The sequence below is a fragment of the Lonchura striata genome, chromosome 17 (genome assembly GCF_046129695.1).
Source record: "Lonchura striata isolate bLonStr1 chromosome 17, bLonStr1.mat, whole genome shotgun sequence".
In the NCBI taxonomy this organism is placed as follows: Eukaryota; Metazoa; Chordata; class Aves; order Passeriformes; family Estrildidae; genus Lonchura; species Lonchura striata.
Window position 1 is genome coordinate 7662288 of NC_134619.1, and position 19029 is coordinate 7681316.

At 49.1% G+C, this 19029-nt stretch overlaps 1 protein-coding gene across 1 annotated transcript; it reads left to right on the forward strand.

Annotated features, from left to right (window-relative positions):
• The first annotated feature begins 419 nt into the window (after positions 1-419).
• Positions 420-17559, forward strand: TM9SF4 (transmembrane 9 superfamily member 4). The gene is made up of 18 exons (XM_021527382.3): positions 420-503; positions 5533-5646; positions 7100-7199; positions 7565-7733; positions 7812-7941; positions 8323-8446; positions 9263-9381; positions 9494-9605; positions 10025-10095; positions 10522-10654; positions 11154-11235; positions 11326-11401; positions 11738-11821; positions 12003-12178; positions 12494-12557; positions 13086-13205; positions 13655-13744; positions 14063-17559. The coding sequence occupies exons 1-18, from the start codon at positions 420-422 to the stop codon at positions 14210-14212; spliced, it is 1998 nt and encodes a 665-aa protein (XP_021383057.3). The 3' UTR covers positions 14213-17559.
• The last annotated feature ends 1470 nt before the right edge of the window (positions 17560-19029 follow it).

The window sequence follows — 19029 nt, forward strand, 5'->3', positions numbered from 1 at the left end:
GACGAGGATCAGTTGAGGTCCGGGGGCTCCAGAGCCGCGCAGACCCGCAGCGCCCTCTGAGCACGCCCCGGGCCGCAGGGACCGGGAGTTCCGGGACGGTCCGGGAGTTCCGGGACGGTCCGGGAGCTTCAGGACGGTCCGGGCGCCTCTCGGCCCCGCCGCCTCGTGCCCTCACCAAACATGGCGGCCGCAGCGTCGCGCCCGCTGTCCATGCAAAGGCCGCTGCCCTCAGCAAAGATGTCGGTGCGGACCGCCCCTTTCCCGGCCGGCTTCGCGGAGCGAACACCCCCGGGAGCGGAGACCCCCGCCAGAGCCCGTCCGGCAGGAGAGCTGTGCCGATCCGGGGCTGCGCTGGGCCCGGCCCCGGCGGCGCGGAGCGCGGCCGCCCGGCGCGGTGCTGCCCGGCCGCCGCGGTCGCCATGGCGATCGGCCCCGCAGCCAACCGCGCGCCGCTTCCGGTGGCGTCAGCGCCGACACGTGGATCCAAGATGGCGGCGGCGATGGTGAGTGCGGCGGGGCCCGGCCCGGCCCCGCTCCCGCCCGCTGTGCCCGGCCCGGCCCGGCGGGGCCTGCGCCCAGCGCGGTTCGGGGGCTGCGGTCGGGCCCGCACCGCGCTGGGGGGGATGCGGGCCCGGCCCCTGGGCGCAGGAGGCTGCTCGGTCCCGGCCGGGGCCTTGCAGCTGCCCCGCGTCTCCCGGAGGTGCCGCCTGTGGAGCGCAGAGCTCGGGCCGCTGCTCGGTGCCCAAGGGAGCCCAGCGGGTTCCTGTCCCGCCTGCCCCGCGCTCCCTCGGCTGCAAAATTGGCTCCTTTATGCGGTTCACGGCGGTGTCTGGGCAGGAGGGGCCGGGCGGGGGCTCGGAGCGTGTGGGATGCAGGGAGCACCGGCAGGTCCTTCTGCCTTCCCTCCCGAGGTGTCAGCGTGGGCCCGGGGCTGGTAAAAGCGCGGAGGCTGTTGCTGTATGTGGTTTTCACAAATGTTTGGTGGTGGTTGTCAGGTCCGGGTTTGAGCCGCTGCTTCAGTTTCCCGCGTCCCAGCATCTCTGTTATTCTTTGATTCATTGAATCCTCAGAGAACTGAAGGTGTTCCGGGTGAGCATCAGTGCTACCTCACAGAGGAGAAAACGAGCTGCTGAGATATTTGTTATCTGCTTTGAAGTCTTGTAGGAGTCAAACGGATTTCCTCCTTGCTTTCACAGGAGGATATTTTTGTGGCAGTGCATTGCAGGAATAGTGATGTGGATAAAGGATGTGTACTGATGCAAAGGTCGCTGCTGGCTGGGCTGTGAGGTGACTCATGGAGAGATTGGGAGAGCCAAGGTCTTCCTTTAATTTGCTTTAAGCATCTTCACACCCTGCTGGCTTTCCCCCAGGCAGGAGGGAGGGAGTGCTCAGCTGGCTCTGAGAGCTGGGGATGGTTCTACTGGGAATTTCCTCGTGGCTCTCAGTTATGTGAAGGGCAGAGAAGGCTGCCAGCAGCTCTCCTGGTGTCAAAGGAGCTCTGAAGTCAATGTGAATGCAGCACTTGCCTCCTTCTGAAGGGCTCTTGGTGTCTCCTCCAGGACAGGGATGTAATAAAGATGAGCTTATCCAAATAGTTGTCAGGATCATCCCAGGAGCCAGCCCCTGGAAGAGGGGATGAGTGTCAGGGTGCCATTATTTCTGTCCTGCTAATGTGCCTGAGGGCAGAATTAAAGTTACATGTGTGAGAGAGCGTGTTGGTTTTTTTGCTCCCACAGAGTAGTGGGTTGTAGCTTTCCTCCCTTTCTGTCACCACCATAAAAAAAGTTTCAGTAAATTGAATGGGATAGCTGTGTGAATCCATTTGGACAAATGGCTCTGCACAGGTAGTTTTCCCTGTTTTTCTTCAAAGCTGTCTTTGAAAGTTAAACAGCTCTTGATTATGGTTCTTTGATGCCCCCCCTGCCTTTCTTTGCCAAAAAGTGATGGGACAATGAATGATATCCATCACTGTCACTGTCTCTTTGAACAAATCCTGTGTTCAGTTCTTCAGTTCCTGTGTGGATTGGGAAACTCTTAAGACCTAAACCAATCGTGGTATAGCACCAGCTCTGTTCAGATGCTTGAAATTGCTGCTGCTTGAGGGTTTTGTCAAGTTGTTGGCAGTAGCCTGGGCAGGGATGTCCTGGGTGCACATGGCCAGGCCATGGAGCCTCTGAAGCACGCTGGAACTGTTTCAGAGTGCCCCAGGGAACAGCTGCTGCTTCCCCTTTCCCTTAAATAAATGTCAGACTCTGGCAGTGGTAGCTGGAGGGGCCACGAGTCCTAGGGAGGGACAATTGTGGTAATAACTGGATGTTTTAGGGCTTCTTCATGCTGAGGTTTAGAGAACAAGTCCTCTGTTCTGGCAGCGTGGTTTGTGAACCTTCTGCAAATTCACAGAAAGTGGCAACATTGTTATAAATCTTTCTAAATGGGATAAATCTGGGATTGTCTGCAAGCCCCAAGACTGACTCCAGAAGGGCTTTCTTGGAGAGGGTTTTTGTGTGAACTTTTGATCTGAGGAACAGGAATGGGTGATTGTGCTCCTGTAGTTACTTCTATTATTTAGATCATATTCTCCTAAGAAAGGGTGTCTCTACATGTCTGCATGTAGGAAAATATTAAGGCTTGGACAATCTGAACTATTTTTGCCTACTTGCAGCTGGGTTTTTCTCAGTCTGGGATTGTGCATATTTGTTGTGCTACTTCTGGCACCATTACAAGATTTCCTAGCACTTCAGATACAAGACTGTCATTTGTGAGGTTTTTTTTTTGCATGTTTTTGAAATGTAAATGGAAAAGGCTGTGAAGCTGTGTGTCCTGTTTGCTGGGCCTTGCCAGGGCTCTGTGGCTGCACTGAAACAGAGCTCCCTTCTGGAAATTCTGACCTGGCACAGGAGAGAACCCAGCTTGCAGCCATCCCCCGTGTGAGGCAATCACCTGGCCAGGCCCATGAGCTCCACAGATGTTTTGGGGGGTGTCCGTGTTGCCATTTCTAAGCTGCTGCCTTTGTTTGGAGAAAATGAGGCACATTTGTCAGTACAAGAGCAAAGGTCCTCATGAGTAATGCCCCTGGCTTCAGCTTCCCTGTGCTCTGCCAGCTCAGGAGCCTGCACTGGGCATTTCCTTCATATTTAACTTCCAAAGCTTCCCACACCTGTTGCATAGCAGCTTCCCCCTTTCTTGCTACCAACTGTTCTTTCCTGGCAAGGCTTTACAGAGTCGCCCTCTTGTCTTTCCTGTTGCCTGGTGCTGCCTGAGTCATCGTCATCTGTATGCAAAGACAGCCTGATTTCTGCCAAAATTGTCATCAAAAATGTCATCTTCTTCATGCTCATGTGTCTCCTGGGTGTCTGCCAAAGTTTTGTCCCGGTTTTTTCACCTCCCAGCCTGCTGGGGCACAGGTGGCAGTGGTGTGGTTTTGATTTTTGAGTGACATTGTGTAGGCCTGTCACTTCAGTGACAAATGAGATAAGGGCTGCAGGTTGCTGGAGTGCAGTGTGGGACAAGAGTGCAGATTCCTTCCACTGCTTCCCCTGTGCAGGAGACCTTTTCCTATTCTGTGGAGAGCCACTGAACGCTCCCTTTAAAGACTGGAAAGGCAGAATTTAGTGGAGTACAGAAAATAAGCCCCATGTTGCCTCAAGGCAGATCAGTATTGAAGGTCAGGCAGTTTTAACAAGAGTGTTTCCAAGCTGGGGCTTTATGCCTGCTCCAAGTGTATTTGGCTATGCTTAGAATAGATCTGAAAATCCCCTTTGTAAGAAAAAAAGATCACAGAATCACAGCATGGTGTGGGTTGGCAGGGTCCTTAAAACTCATCTCGTTCCATGGACAGGGAAACCTTCCACTATCCCAGGTTGCTACAAACTCCATCCAACCTGCTCTTGAACAATTCCAGGGATGAGGTAGCCACAGCTTCTCTGAGCAGTCTGTGCCAATGCCTCACCACCATCACAAGGAAGAATTTCTTCCTAATATACGATTGAACCCTACTCTGTCACTTTAAAGCTGTTCCCCCTTGTTCTGTACTCCATGGTCTTGTAAATAGTCTCTCTCCGTTTTTCTTGTAGGTTCCTTTTAGGTACTAGAAGGCCACATATGTCTGATGATTCAGTATTCATATTTTCTGTAGGTGCTAGCATTTGCATCTTAATTACATTTTAGACTTTCAACCCCCTGATACTTCGGCTTTTTTTTTTTGCTTTTTTTTTTTTTTTTTTTTTTTTTTTTTTTTTTTTATCCTGTTCAATTCCATTAATTCTGCGTGCTCTGGTTGGCTCTCACAGGTGTCTGGGTCAAACATACTTTCCTTGCCTCAGAATGAGACAGGAGGAAGGTGATGAAGAAGAGGTGTGGGGACAGTAAACACAGATTTTATTTTTTTTTTTCCTCTCCAGCCTGATGAAAGATGTCCATGGTAGAGCTGCTCTTTGTCACACTTGGCCTGTGGTGTGTTCCCTCTGGTATTGTCAAACTAACTGCTGGTGCTGAGGACACACAGGAAGAGTGGGGATTTGGTTTCCTACATCTGCAGCATTAGCTCAAGAGTTGTCCCAAACCCAACCAGGTTTTGTGTGGTTTTCCAGTGGTGCCATACACACAGGGAATTCAAGAGAAAGGACTGAAACTAGTAGTGCTGTGAGATTATACCAGAGCTGATGTCCTAATCCAGGCAAGCTGCTGGTGGCTAATACTCTTTAAAGATTGATTTTCATTTCACGGCCTTCCTGCCCATGCTCAGCTGGGTTACCTGAGGTAATGGGAGGGGCTGAGGAGGCAGCAAGGTGTGTTAAATAAAGGGTTTGCTGTGGCTGTGTTAGGGTCTGGGTTTTCCTGGAGTCCTGATAGAGTTAATTGAACCTTCCAGCCTGACTTGTCACCTTGCTCCCTAAAAAACGGCTGAAAAAGTTTTTGCCATGTTCCTGAGCTGTGCTGTGGCCTGGAGGGGCAAGGAAAGCAGAGTGGTAATGGAGCAGAGGGGTGAGGAGCAGGAGGGAGGGGTGATGTGCCTGTCCCTTTGGGTGCAGTCACTGGTGGCACACCTGACTCCACAGCAATTACTTTTCTGCAGGTAGTGGCCTGTGAGCATCTATCTGTAATCAGCTCCAGGGTAACTGCTGCTGTGCAGAGCTGACACACACCCAGTGCCAGGGCTACCTACAGCCCTCTTCTCTACTAGTCCATGGAGTTTTCTAACACAGGAAGCTTAGTGGGGGTGAGCAGAAAAGTAAAGTGATGGCCTGCTTGATGCCCCATGGTGCAGATAAAAGTGGCATTTTTCTTGTGGTTGAGCAAAGCCAAAGTTTTCCTAATTGCAGATGAAGAGGCAGAGACATGCTGAGTGGAAAGTGACTTGATGAGGGTCTCAAAACAAAGCTAAGAACAGCTTTTGTGAATTTAATTTCTGTTTAATCACCTGACTGTGCAGCCTTTCTAATGTCTGGGATGAACATTTCCAGTGTTATTGCAGATCTCTAATGTTGTTCCAGTGTTTCTGTTGTGTTTTACTGTTCCTTCTCCTTCTTGCAGGAAAGGCTGAGATACATGCTGGGCCTGCTGTTGTTGCTGCACAGCACAGACTCGTTCTATGTACCTGGGGTGGCTCCCATCAACTTCCACCGCAATGATCCCGTAGAAATAAAGGTAGGATAAACTCAGTGCTGTTAGTCTGTTTGGTTTGGGGTATTTTTATCTTTTGGGGGTTTTGTTTTTTATACCATAGCAGCTAAGATGGGCTAGAAAGTTAAATTTGGGGATCCTGTTGCTCAAATTTTGTGTTCAGATATGTCCTCTGCTTCACAGCACTTGGGTCTCAACATGATTTGTGTTCTTGCCCCTGATCTCTTCTACCAAATCCCTTCAGTAGTTGCACCAAAGTCCTCAAGTTGTTGCTCTGTTTGGGAAAAGGGTTCCTTTCTCACTGTGGCTTTGAAGTGAATTTAATTTCTCCAGCTTTATACTGACTCTAAAAGTGCTTATGCAGAGTGTGCCTTTAGGTGGAAGGTGAATGGTGGAATAAGGTCTGAATCAAACTTTCTCAATACCCAGTTTGCTCATGTTGTGCCTTCAGGGAAATCCATGAGAAGCTCTTCCCAGGTGGAGGTGTTTGTCCTTGAGCCTTGCAGATCTTTCAGCCCAGCCTTGCTGAGAGCTGTTCCTGTGCAGCATTGCTAGTACTCGATGACAGGGCTGCTGCACCTAGCCACGAGGAAGCCAGGCTTTGCTTTCAGACATCAGTGATTTATAGCTAATTTCATTTATTTTTCTAAAGCTGTGGCTTCTGTCTCAGCAAATCCAACACCCTTGGGACTGCTGAGGTTGGCTGCTCTCACATGAAGCCCCGGCACAGTTTTCTCTTTGGCCACAGACTGCCAGACATAGGCTATTTTTAAGCAAATGAGACTTGCCTGTGGCTACAGTAAGCTTCCCAGCAGAAGAGGGTTTTGGAATAGCTGTTCTCAGAGGGATTTCAGGAGCTAAATGCTTCCTCAAGTGCTTAGGCAAGTCAGTGTGTTTGCCAGCACTCTTCCAATAAACAAACTTGGCTGTGTTACAAAACACTTCTGTTTTTCAGAGGAACTGTGGTCTTGGCTGTTGTGGTATGTCTCTGCCCTTCCCTTGTACCCTGTGATTTGTGGAAACTCTCCAGGAATGTTTGTGATTGGTCACCTTGTTTTCCCAGACTGATGGCTCTCTGGCTTTCCTCGCACAGATTAAAATTGCTGAACTCTTCATAGCACTGGAGGCCAGACCTCTAGGTCCAGTGGGATATGAATTTTTGAGGAAATCTTGTATGAAATGTGACTCTTGAATCTCTTTTGAACTCTTTGTTGTTTCTTAGGACTCCACTGAGATACAAATTTGTGAAACCACCATGTTTTGTTCTTTGAGTGTTTCTCTGTGAATGAATTGCTACTGGAAAGTCTCTCAGGAACATCTGTTACTATTTTTAATAGTAGTAGTAGAAGTAGTATCTTCTGGAAGTGAGCTTTATGGAAGGTGTCTTGAAGAAAGCATCAGCTTCTGGATGATGCTGAGAGGACAGGAAAGTATCTGGAGTTTTTTCCTGGGGATAATCCTTTCATTCTTCTTGCAGGCTGTGAAGCTGACAAGCTCCCGGACCCAGCTGCCCTATGAGTACTACTCACTGCCCTTCTGCCAGCCCAGCGAGATCACATACAAGGCTGAGAACCTCGGTGTGTACCTGTCAGAGAGCGTGGGGGGGTGTTTAAAGGGGTAAAAGCAATTGCAAGTGTCACTTCTGCTGAGCTGAGAGAAGCTGCTTCTTCTGATTCACTGCGTGCTGGCTGTCTGCAAATGGCAGTGCCCATGTGTTGGACAGAGGAAGTGCCTGTCCTGAAGGAGAGCATGTAACCTGCTTCATAAGCAGGGCTTGATACTTCCAACAAAGTAGCTATTCTGACTTGCAATCTTATCCTTGTGGCTGGGCTAGCAGAGGACTTGCTGTGCAAGTCTCTGCAGCTGCACAATGCCTGGCAGCAGGATCAGCAGCAGGAAGCCTGGCAGTCTCCAGCCCTGCTCATGTTTTCCTGTTTTCCAGGTGAGGTTCTTCGAGGGGACCGAATTGTAAATACACCTTTCCAGGTTTCCATGAATGTGGAGAAGAAATGTGAAGTTCTGTGCAACTTTCCCAACAAGCCAGTCATCCTGAATGTGGAGAAGAGCAAGCTCATCGCCGAGCGCATCAGGGAGGATTACTACGTCCACCTGTGAGTCACTCGAGTATGGGTTTGTGTCAGGGGAGTTTGGTGCTGTGGACAAAATTGATCTGAAATCTGTGTTTTCAGCATTGCTGATAACCTCCCTGTGGCAACGCGGCTGGAGTTTTATTCCAATCGTGAGGAAGAGGAGAAGAAGAAGGAGAAGGATGTGCAGTTCGAGCATGGATATAGGCTTGGGTTTATGGATGGTAACAAGGTAGAGAACTGAGATGCTGTGTGAGGGTGCTTGGGGGGGATCTGGGTGTCTGTTAGAGGTCTGCCAGAGAGTATCAGAATTGGGAATACAACCGAAAGGTTTTATTAATAGTAGAAATATGAGAGAGGGGTCTCTTGTGGGCAGGAGAGGGTGGGTGGGAAGGTGGGAAAGCCAGGAGTCCTTGCTTTTATTCACTGTGTAACTTTGGACAGTGGTTTCCCCTCAGCAGAGCAAAGGCACCGTGCCCCCAAGACTGGCTGGTCTCTGGTGTTGGAGTCTTTAGTTTTCCCTCACCAAAGCTGTTTTCTGCAGTTGTTGCTTCTCAGCTTTGCCCCTTCCTCCCATAGGGTGCTGATGTTTTATTTTATGTCACTATTTCAGTTCTACCTGCACAACCACCTCTCCTTCATCCTTTACTACCACAGAGAGGATGTGGAAGAGAGCCAGGAGCACACCTACAGGGTGGTTCGCTTTGAGGTGATTCCCCAAAGCATTAAACTGGAAGGTAAGAGACCCTTGAGGAGGGGAGCAAGGGGAAGAATCGCCTGTATGGACAAAAGGCAGATGCCACTGATGTATCAGGGTGCCAGTTGTTGCCTCACAGGGCACAGAAATGAGTCTAAATTACAAGAATAATAAACCACTTTGTTATTAAGGAAGTACCAACAATATCCATGAACTGCAATCCATAGAAAATCAATTCCTGTAAAAAGATCTAAGTTTGAGGTTTTGGGGTTGGATTTTTTTGCACTGTGTCATCTGGTATGAGGCATGTCTGGCATTCTAGCTCTTGCTGTGGCACAGATCTCCCTGACTGGGACACTCTGTGCTGGTTCAGGGACACATAGGATATTTGGAACTGTTCTGGGGGATTGAAATTTAAAAATAATGCTTAGGGGAAAACACTCCTACCTCAGTGAGCCCAGTGGATAAGGGTGTCTAGAAGGGCAGTTGCTTATGGTGTGGAACACCCCATGCAGCTCCCCTCTGGCAGTGCAAGCACTGCTGTAGAGCTCTTGTTTCTCACCATATCATGTGGAATAGAGGATTTGTTCAAGGATTTGTCTAGATCCTTGGCTTCAGAACCTTTGGCTTTTATCCTTCCAGTTAAGGGGAGCCCTGTGCATAGCTTTCCTGAAAGCTTCTTAATGGTGCTCCACTGTTGGTCAGGAGAATAGTTTTGCAAACTGCAGAGCAGGTGAGCAAGGAGCAACTGCTTCCCCACCTGGAATTACTGCAACCAATGCCCTCAGAGTGATGCTCAGTGGGAGAGGTGGTGCCTGAGGGAAGGGCTCACTGTGTGCTCTGCTTTCCCTTACAGACTTGAAGGCTGATGAGAAGAGCATGTGCACCCTGCCTGAAGCCACGGGCTCTGCCCCTCAGGAAATAGATCCTACTAAAGAGAACCGGTTGCTCTTCACCTACTCTGTGCACTGGGAGGTGAGGCAGTACTGGGGAGCTGGCTGGCAGTGATGCTCCAAGTGTCTGCCACTGGAGTTGTGGAAGACATTGGGAATGTGCTGGTGTGAGAAGAACTCTCCTGTTCTTTCAGGAAAGTGACATTAAGTGGGCTTCCCGCTGGGACACGTACCTGACCATGAGTGACGTGCAGATCCACTGGTTTTCTATCATTAACTCGGTTGTGGTTGTGTTTTTCCTTTCAGGTGAGTGAATGTGTGGGGAGAGGAAGGCTTTACCATTATCTGCATGGAATTTTCTTTAAGGCTTAGCTGCAGGTAGCTTGAGGAGCATGTGGCCACATCTGAACCTGGTCAGAAGGAGCAGGAAACAAATTTAAAGCCTCCCAGTTCAATCAGTGTCCTGTGGGGTCAGGCAGTTACCAGCCTTTCTCATTCTGGGGTTATTGAGGGAGTAAAAAAACCCACAAGAAAGCCACAGTGCCCCATTTCTGCTGGAATACTGCCTTCCCTGCTCCTTGGGGTTTTGTTTCTGTCTTTGCTGATGACTCAAGACCTCCTCTCCCAGCCAGAACAGAATGTTGGTGGGAGCTGTGTAGTTGCACAGCGTGAAAGCAGCACAGCCATGTGGGAGCCTCTGAGCTGAACTCTGTGCTTGTTTTCAGGGATTCTCAGCATGATCATCATCCGGACTCTGCGGAAGGACATTGCCAACTACAACAAAGAAGATGACATTGTACGTGTTTGTTCCTTGGGCTGGGATTAGAGATGGGGAAGCAGAGGCCAGGAGGGATCTGATGTGCAGATTTGGCTGTATTGTCTCTTCCCTTGCTTCATGTTTTCCTTTGAGCCCTGGCCATGGTAATTGTGCTGTCACACACCTTCTGCCTGAACAATAACATACTAGTTAGGATGTCTTCAGGCCTAAGGAGTGACTGCAAATGTAAATGTTCAAGCTCTCTAAATGTGTGTCCTGGCACTGACAATTCAGGTGTCGACTGTTTTTTAGCCCAAGAGCAAAGAAGTTTCTTGGCTAGAGTGGTAAAATTCAGTAGAAAAACAGGATCCAGGAAAGTTAACCTCTTAGGGTGGCTGTGGTAGGACCTTAATTTCCACTGGTGTATCACATCTAAATAACCTCCTTTTTCTGTTGTTGCTATAGGAAGATACCATGGAGGAATCTGGTTGGAAACTTGTGCATGGAGATGTCTTCAGGCCTCCACAGTATCCTATGATCCTCAGCTCTCTCCTGGGTTCTGGAATTCAGCTCTTCTGTATGATCCTGATTGTCATCTGTAAGTGGCACATGTTGCATGGGGTGGCTGTAACATGAATGATGCTCGGGGATGTTTGACTTCACCCTGTGCTCACCTTAGCTGGAGTGAGGCCCATAGAGCTGCTTCCTGTTGCCATCAGCCTGGGCTGCAGAGCTGCTGGATGACATTGCCCAGCTAAAGGCAGCTTTGTGTGATTTTATTTCCTTTGCCAAGATGTGAGCCCTGGCTCATAGTGGGCTGGGAGACTTTTGTACAGGTGTGCCTTGCCTGCTGAGCTGCACCTGCTCCCATCCCTGGGGAGGCTGAGGCTGAAGCATGGTCTGTAGCTGAGATCAAAGCTGTGCCTTCCTCTCTGGCTGGTGCTGGAGGCTATGGATACGTTATGCTGTGGAGGAAATCAGGCCTGTGCAGGGATTGCAGGCAGCTATGGGCTGCAGATGGGACAGGCCCCTGTCCTTGAGCTGCTGCAGCACTTGTCCCTCAAAGCTGCTGTTCCTTGTCCTGTTTCCCTCTGCAGTTGTTGCTATGCTGGGGATGCTGTCACCTTCAAGCCGGGGCGCGCTGATGACAACTGCCTGCTTCCTCTTCATGTTCATGGGGTAGGTGCCTCCATGGCTTCCCCCAGTGCTGTCCTGCCTCTGCCCAGCAACATCAGCTCAGTGTTGCTGACTTGTCCTGTTTCTCTCCAGGGTTTTTGGTGGATTCTTTGCTGGCCGCTTATATCGGACTCTGAAAGGCCATCGATGGAAGAAGGGAGCATTTTGTGTGAGTCTTGGATGTTCTGTGCTGTTTATCCAAGTCTGCTGATGGCAAAAACGTGTGGCTAAGCTCCACATGTTTGTGCTAGCTGGACACAGTCTGGCTGTGCTGCATATTTACTGTGGGTTGAGTCCTTGTAGCTGTACAGAAAAGGCACCACCAGAGCACATACTAAAACAAAGATTGTCCAAGATCCTCCCCACAGCGCAGCTCTGTGTCCTTGTCCTATAACAAAAGGGACACTTCTCCACATGTGCCTTCTTTCAGGGATGGACTCATTCCATAGGAACATGTGGCTGATGAACCAGGTGCTTTCTCTTATGCTGTGGTTTCCTCTTGCAGACAGCGACACTGTACCCGGGTGTTGTCTTTGGCATCTGCTTTGTTCTCAACTGCTTCATCTGGGGGAAACACTCCTCTGGTGCGGTAGGTGCCACCCTCAGCCTGGGGCCTGCTGGGTGGGAGAGGTCACTGGGCGGACAGGGACTCACTTGGCTTCCCAGACCTTTCCAAGTGGGTGACTGGAGGGTTGACTGGGCCAATGACATCTGTCCCCAGTGCAAGAGAGCTGTCAGCCTCACTTCTGTGGCTCTTGCTGTGATTCCAGGTGCCTTTCCCTACCATGGTGGCCTTGCTCTGCATGTGGTTTGGGATCTCCTTGCCCTTGGTCTACCTGGGTTACTACTTTGGATTTCGCAAGCAGCCGTATGACAATCCTGTACGGACAAATCAGATTCCCAGGCAGATCCCGGAGCAGAGGTGGTATATGAACAAATTTGTGGGGTGAGTGATGAGTGTCTGGGAAATATGGTGAGTTAAGCCCCCTCCCTTTGGTCCTCTTGCGTTGCTGAGTGTCACCTGCTGCTCTCTGGACATGGAAAGATGGCAGATGGGGTTCCTTGAGACCACATTGATAATTTGGATGTGGTATGAGGGGAACTTGTAGCCGTGGTACGTGCTCAACAGTGGGAGCAGCTGTGCCATTGCCTGTGAAATGTAGTCATCTGGAAATGTAGAGCCTTTGCTTGGAGTTCAAGGAATTTTTAATGTCCAGACAGTTATATTGTGCTGCTTATGGTTTTTGTTTCTGCTCTGTAGGATCCTCATGGCTGGTATTCTGCCTTTCGGAGCCATGTTCATCGAACTGTTCTTCATTTTCAGTGTAAGCATTTAACCCACTTTCCTCCTCAATAGGATTCCTTTCATGCCAAAGCTTTTGAAAGGGAGGGAGCTTCCACTGGAGCAGTCTCCTATTCCTGTGTTCTCTGAAGGGGGTAGCTGGTTTCTTTCAGGCCATTCAGTAGTTTCCAGAGAGAGCTGTGGGACTCTCCTGGTGGTTTTGTAAAGACAAAATTTACTGTAACATTACATCAGGGAGGGGTCCTGGTCTTGAGACAGTCACTGTTCTGCTGCTACACCTTTTCACCTTGTATGGATGGGGAAGAATTTGCTGTTCCATTGCTTGGGAGATGCTGGGGAATGAACAAGCTATCTCAGAGGTGTCCTTGTGCACCTTTTTGCAACCTGAATCCTCTGAACTGACATTGTGAAATGCATTAGATCTGCGGTTTCATCTAGGTGAGGCTGAGGGGCTCCTCCTTTTCCCCTGGCTGGCTGCCAGAAGTTGGTCCCGTGTTCAGTGATAGATGACAGTAATATGGAAATAATTCCTTCTGTGTGTTTATTTCAGGCAATCTGGGAGAACCAGTTCTATTACCTTTTTGGCTTCCTCTTCCTGGTGTTTATAATTCTGGTGGTATCCTGCTCCCAGATCAGCATTGTCATGGTGTATTTCCAGCTCTGTGCTGAGGTGAGATTTCCGTGTTTGTAATTTGATTCGTGTGGCCCAGCTTCACAGGTGTGATTGTTCCCAATGTCTCTTCACTCTAAAGGGAATTAAAACTCCTTGGTTATCTGTTAGGCTGGGAACTGTGGTTCCATACCAGGAATTTTTCTGGGCACAGGGTGTTTTGTGCTGTTCCCAACCTGTTCCATTCCATCCACATACAAAACAAAATGCAGGACCGAAGGTGAGCCATGCCATTGTGCAGCAGGTGCTTTGAGCCTGAGTGTCAGCAATCACATCTCTTGGTTTGGAAACACTTCTGTGACAGAAAAAGATCCCCAGTCCCAAATTGTGGATTTCCTTTGAAGGAAGATGGGTGGTGTTCTCCCTGCCCTGGAATGGTCACAGCTTCCCTGAGGCAGTGCCTGGGGAGAAGAAAGTCAAGGGGATAATGAGTCTCTTTATCCTGTCAGGATTACCGCTGGTGGTGGAGGACCTTCCTGGTGTCTGGAGGATCTGCCTTCTATGTGCTGATCTATGCTGTCTTCTACTTTGTGAACAAGGTATTCCTCCTGGGTGAAAGTGCCACGTTCTTGGGGGTGACTGTGGGATTTGGGAAAGGAAATGGTGGGTCTGCTAAGTCCCAGTCTGCCTATGCCAGCCCAAGGCAGAACTCACAGCCCTTCCAGACAGGAGAGGAGGGTGTCAGTGCCCCGGGACTTGTGCAGAGCAGCATTCCCTGACCCCACCTCAAAGGGGCTCTCCCTTCAGCTGGACAAAAATGAAAGTTTTCCTCCCTTTGCCAGAGCTTCCCTTGCAGAGGTTGGTTTGTCATCTGTGTGTGTTATTTCGCTGACTTTTTTCATCCTCTTCTATTTCAGCTGGATATTGTTGAGTTCATTCCCTCCTTACTGTACTTTGGCTACACTGCCCTCATGGTCCTGTCCTTCTGGCTCCTGACGGGCACCATTGGCTTCTACGCAGCCTACATGTTCGTGCGGAAGATCTACGCCGCCGTGAAAATCGACTGAAGCTGGAATCCCCCAGCAGGAATCAGACACCTCTGAACACGTGTCCTCCCAGGAGGGACAGGGGCATCTTCTCCCAGCTCTTTTTAAGGAAACAAAAATCCAGTGGGAGAGTCACAAGAGAAATAATTAACTCCTCGATTTGGAATGTAACTTTGGCACAGTGTACATGGATTCTGGGCTACTTCTGCGGGGAAAAGGGGTCTGTAGATAACTTACATTTTAACTTTATTATCCTGTTCCATATTTGAGGGAGTTTTTTAGCAGAGAAATATCCCTCTGTATAAGTAAACCCCCTTTTTGCTAATCCATCCTTTTTTTTATGTTGATGATGAACGGATTTGAGACAGCAGTGGAAACACTTGTGAAATAATTTTCTTCCAGCCCCTGGGGTGCTCTAGGATTCAGGGAGACTCTTCAGACAAGTATCAGACTGGGTTTTTTTCTCCTGCCTTCGTGTCTGCACAGAAGAGGGAGCTTGACTATGGCAGAATAACCGGAGCCTAAAGGCTCACCCAGCGGGAGTCCGGCGCACTCCGGTCCCGGCTTCGGCTTGTTTACAATTTGCTGGAGGTGCCATCCAGAGCCTGGGAAGTGCAATTTCACCCTGAGAGAGCTTGAGCAACCTTCAGCATCACTTCTTCCTCCCTCCAGCCTCGGACAGCACAGGCCGCTGTGGAAGGGTGGGATTGCCTCTCCAGAAGGCAGGACGAAAGGTCCTGGTGGAAGTGACGGGGTTGTGCTGGAATACAGGACTGGAAGGATGCGTGAGGTAACTACAAGAGTTTGTTCTGTCAATAGCTCTGCTCTGGATGTGAGGAATCAGGGCAGGCTCCTTCCTGGGAATGCCACTGGGATCCTGAAGAGCCTGCAGGAGATGGCTGTGGTGCCGTGGTGTTAGTGCCAAGTGATGTGAGGCAGAGTTGGGCCCGAGCTGCCCAAGGGCAGTGCAGGCCATGCTGAGGGGGCTGGCACAGGCAGGAGGCCCCGTGAGCTGTCCCATGGCTGGGAGCGGGGCTCTCTCACTGGCCCTGTGCTTCAGCTGCCCTTGCTGCTCTCTGCTCCTCCTCTGAAATTCTCTACCTCCAGGGAACAGGAAAAGTGTACACCCCATAGCTGTATTTTGTTCTTCTCCACAAAAAACAGTCCAGGCTCTCCTGGATAGCTGACATGGGTTCTTCTTTTCCCATGGCTTGATGCCTGAATCGGCCCATGGGAAGCTCTTTTTAAAAGAGGTTAAAGTTGGGTTGTGGTTTGGTGTTTTTTTTTTTTTGTTTTCTTTTTTTTTGTTTTTTTTGTTTTTTTTGTTGTTTTGGTTTTTTTTTGCTCACTTCAGTGATGTTTATCAGTAAAAAGGTTCCATGTTGCAGTGAAGGCTCCCTCCACCCCAGACTTGCTGGATTCAGCCAGGACTACAATGGAGAGGGTTTTTTTGTGAGATCTATGAAAATTTTTCTTCTTGGAGTAAGGTCTTCCAATGACCAGCTGCCACAGGTCACATCATTCCAACCCAAAACTGTCCAAAGCCCTCCTTGCTCCCAGGGAGGGCTTTGGGGCCTTTTTAAACCCCAATTGCCATAAGATTCCACCAGGTCCGTGCAAGGGCCTGTGTCCCTTTCTGTCAGCCCTGCCTGTCATGCCAGTCTAATCAGCCAAGGATCATGGATTGAAAAAAAGAGGGGATGTGTGAGCCAACTGTGATGTGGAATCCTGTGTCAGTTCTGATTTGAGGTCCCTCTCTGAGATTTTCATTGATTTTTTTTTTCTTTTTTTCTTTTGCCCCTGCCCCAGTGGAGAGGCTCAGACAGCATTGATTTCTCTCCCTTCCCTGAAGTGTTTTCTCTGTATTCTTTGTAATTTTTAATTAATGTATGTATTCTTTGTGTCCTATTGTAAATAAATCTGCCATTGTCCTGTCATCCTGCTCTCTTGGATTCTCCTAAGCCACTTCTGGAGAATTTTTTTTTGTAACACTTGGCCTGTTTGACATCTGTGTCTGTGATGTGCATCTTCAGCCAGAAGCAGAGCTTGGAATACTCTGGCTTTCTTTGTAATATTTTTCTCCTGGTAAGCTAAGTTTCTCCCAGTGTGGCATGCCTTGAATGCTGCCATATATAGTAATTATGCCACCAGCTGAGATATTTGGATCTGCTGCTGCTGTGCTGCTGGGTAAGATCACTTGAGCAACTCGTGTCTTGTGTGAGGCATTGTTTGATGTGTGGCACTGATGGATGAGTGGCAGAACTGTTGGATGGCAGTGCTGGGCAGGGCTTTAGAGCAGCAGAGGGGAGAGGACAGCTCGGCAGGGAGTTTGAGGAGTGCTGCTGTGGAAGCTGAGCCCTCAGCGTTGGCTTCCAGCTCCATTGGCTTCCCAGGGCTCGTGTGTTTCTGCAGGGGGGTCTGTGGCAGGAGATCAGTGAGCCTCTGCTGGAGTGCTGGCTGAGGGAGGCAAAGCAAATTCCCTTCTCCTGAGATGGTTTGCCTGGCAGAGCAATGGATGTGATTCCCTCAGGTTACAGAGACTAGTGTCAGGGGCTGCTGAGTGTCTGTGAGTGAGACCAGAGCTGGCAAATACTTGAATCAAAACTCAGAAATTATCAGAATAGTCCCTTCTCCCTTTAAAAAGGCAAAGGAAGCTTCAGCTCCAGCACCAGGACAATCCATGTTGAACTTATTTCTCATTTTTGGCAGATGAGTGTATTCATGTTCTTTCACAGTTCTCAGCACCAGGGGAAAGCTACTGAGGAAAGGTCACGTTTTAATGGTGGCTGAATTAGGAATGAAAACTAGAACTGAAAACTAGATCATTCTTAGACAAGCACCTAACACTGATCATGGCTGTCAGCTTTTAATCCGTGTTCTGAAGGAGAATCCCCAGAGGGCCCTGTGTGCTTTGCCCTGTTTCATCTTCAAATGCTGCTGGTGTCTGCAGCCAGTTGTAGCTTGAGGTTTGGTCCTGGTTCTCCTGCCTGTGGGGAGCAGAGCATGTTGGGTTTTTTTGGGAGGGGGAGTGGGCTGAACTTGTCTGAAATGCTGCCACATGGGCTGGAAATTTTAGTGAAACCAAGTGACCAGAACTTTCTGTCTAACAAACATTATTCTCCTTGACAGGGGATAATGGTGTCTGCTGTGGCTGCCTCCCCAGTGGGGTGCTGGGTTTTTTTCTTGTGGGTCTAATTCTTTGCTTGGCAGAAATTTAAAAACCTCTGTGGCTTCATGTAGAGAACTGTGTCTTTGACCTGCCTTATGATTCTATTCTGTCTTAATCCAATCAAAACCCAAACTCCCCTCCATGAAGACATCTGGGGTAGGTGATCCAAATGCTTTTAATAAACAACTTCATTATAAAAGATGCTTTCAATTTGAACTTCATTTTGCAAGAGCTAATTTTAGTGATGAACCATACATTTCCTAATGGCACTTAATTACAATTTAAAAACCTTGTTTACAGCCCCCAAAACACTCCTTTAAAAGAGGTTATTCACTCTATGTAAAAGTGCTAGAAAGTTTGTTTTTAGAAAACCAGTTGAGCTTTAACAATGAGAAGTTTCTGGCTTTGGCAGCTGTAGCTGCAGGGAGGGAGGTCAGGCACGGGGCCTGTCCAGAACCAGAGCAAGAAGGGACAGTGTGAACGGAGGGACACTGTGGCTTTCCCATCCCCTGCCATGGCTAATCCCAAACCTTTCACCTTCCCATGTTTACAGACTCCTGTGGGAGATGGCAGAGCTTGTGCTGGAAGAGGATTATTGGCCTGACTTGTGGCTGCCAAGGCCACTCGGTAGCTTTTCTTCCAGCAGCAGTTTTGGAGCTTGGCTGCTCCCAGGGGTTCCACAGGTTCTTCTTTGTCCTTGTAGCACCCTGGGTCTCAAGAGTACATCAGCAGACAGCTCCGTGTTCTTCAATATCCTCATTTATGGAAAACACTGGTTCAAATGTTACAAATTCTAAAAATTGCTCCTAGATATCAGGAACCACTAAAGTGGGAAAGCTCAACAAAGCATCAAGGCTGAGGCACTCAGTAGGGTGAGGAGATCTGAAACTCCAGGGCAGCTTCTAATAGAAGTTCTGGGATGTGCTGCAGTGTGCAGGCTGCTACATCCTCACGTGGCATCCTGAAGTGGGCTCTGAGGGCTGTGAGCAAAGCTCATGTGTTACCTTCCAGTGCAAGACACTGACCACAGAGGGAGATGGGCTGCAGGGAGGTCCCTGGCCTGTTCACCTGGACACTCAGCCACACTGGCCTGTCCCAGGTGTTGGAGGCTGTCCCTGTTCTGCAGACCCTGGAGCTGTCCCCAGTCCACTCTACATTCCATGCTAGAGCTGGTTATCCCCTTGCACAGTAGTTCAAAACAAAGACACAAAAGTGAAGGATGGTTGGTTTGTAACAAGACACTTCAATATTGAGGATTCTTCCCCCAGCTGAAGAGCTGACCTATATGTAGTAATAAAAAAATTAATTCCAACTTCCCTAGTTATCTTTTGCAATGATTTTAACTTCCCTTGTCAGTGTGATCTGATAGAGAGAAGCTCCCTCTGTGTCATGTATCCTCTATTTCCATGCTGGTATTTAGGCACTGGTGGAAAGGACCACGCAGACCTGGCTTCAACCACAAGCAGAGAGTGAGGAAGATGCTTCAGACTCCTCCTGCAACCCACCTGTGCACATGGAAACAAAATGTACCTTGAACAGGAAAGCCAAGCTCATCTCCTGGTGTGGATTTGTGAGCAGCAGAATGTGATCTATTTTCTGGTCTCATTTCTGAACACCAGTTTTTGCTTGACCTGTCTGCATGCTATTGTGATTAGAGGTGTGTGGCCTG

Coding starts and splice junctions, on each gene's coding strand:
- TM9SF4 (XM_021527382.3), top strand. CDS start 420: ATGGCGATCGGCCCCGCAGCCAACCGCGCGCCGCTTCCGGTGGCGTCA. Junction 5,647..7,099: donor ATGATCCCGTAGAAATAAAG/GTAGGATAAACT, acceptor TTCTTCTTGCAG/GCTGTGAAGCTGACAAGCTC. Junction 13,745..14,062: donor TCTTCTACTTTGTGAACAAG/GTATTCCTCCTG, acceptor CTTCTATTTCAG/CTGGATATTGTTGAGTTCAT.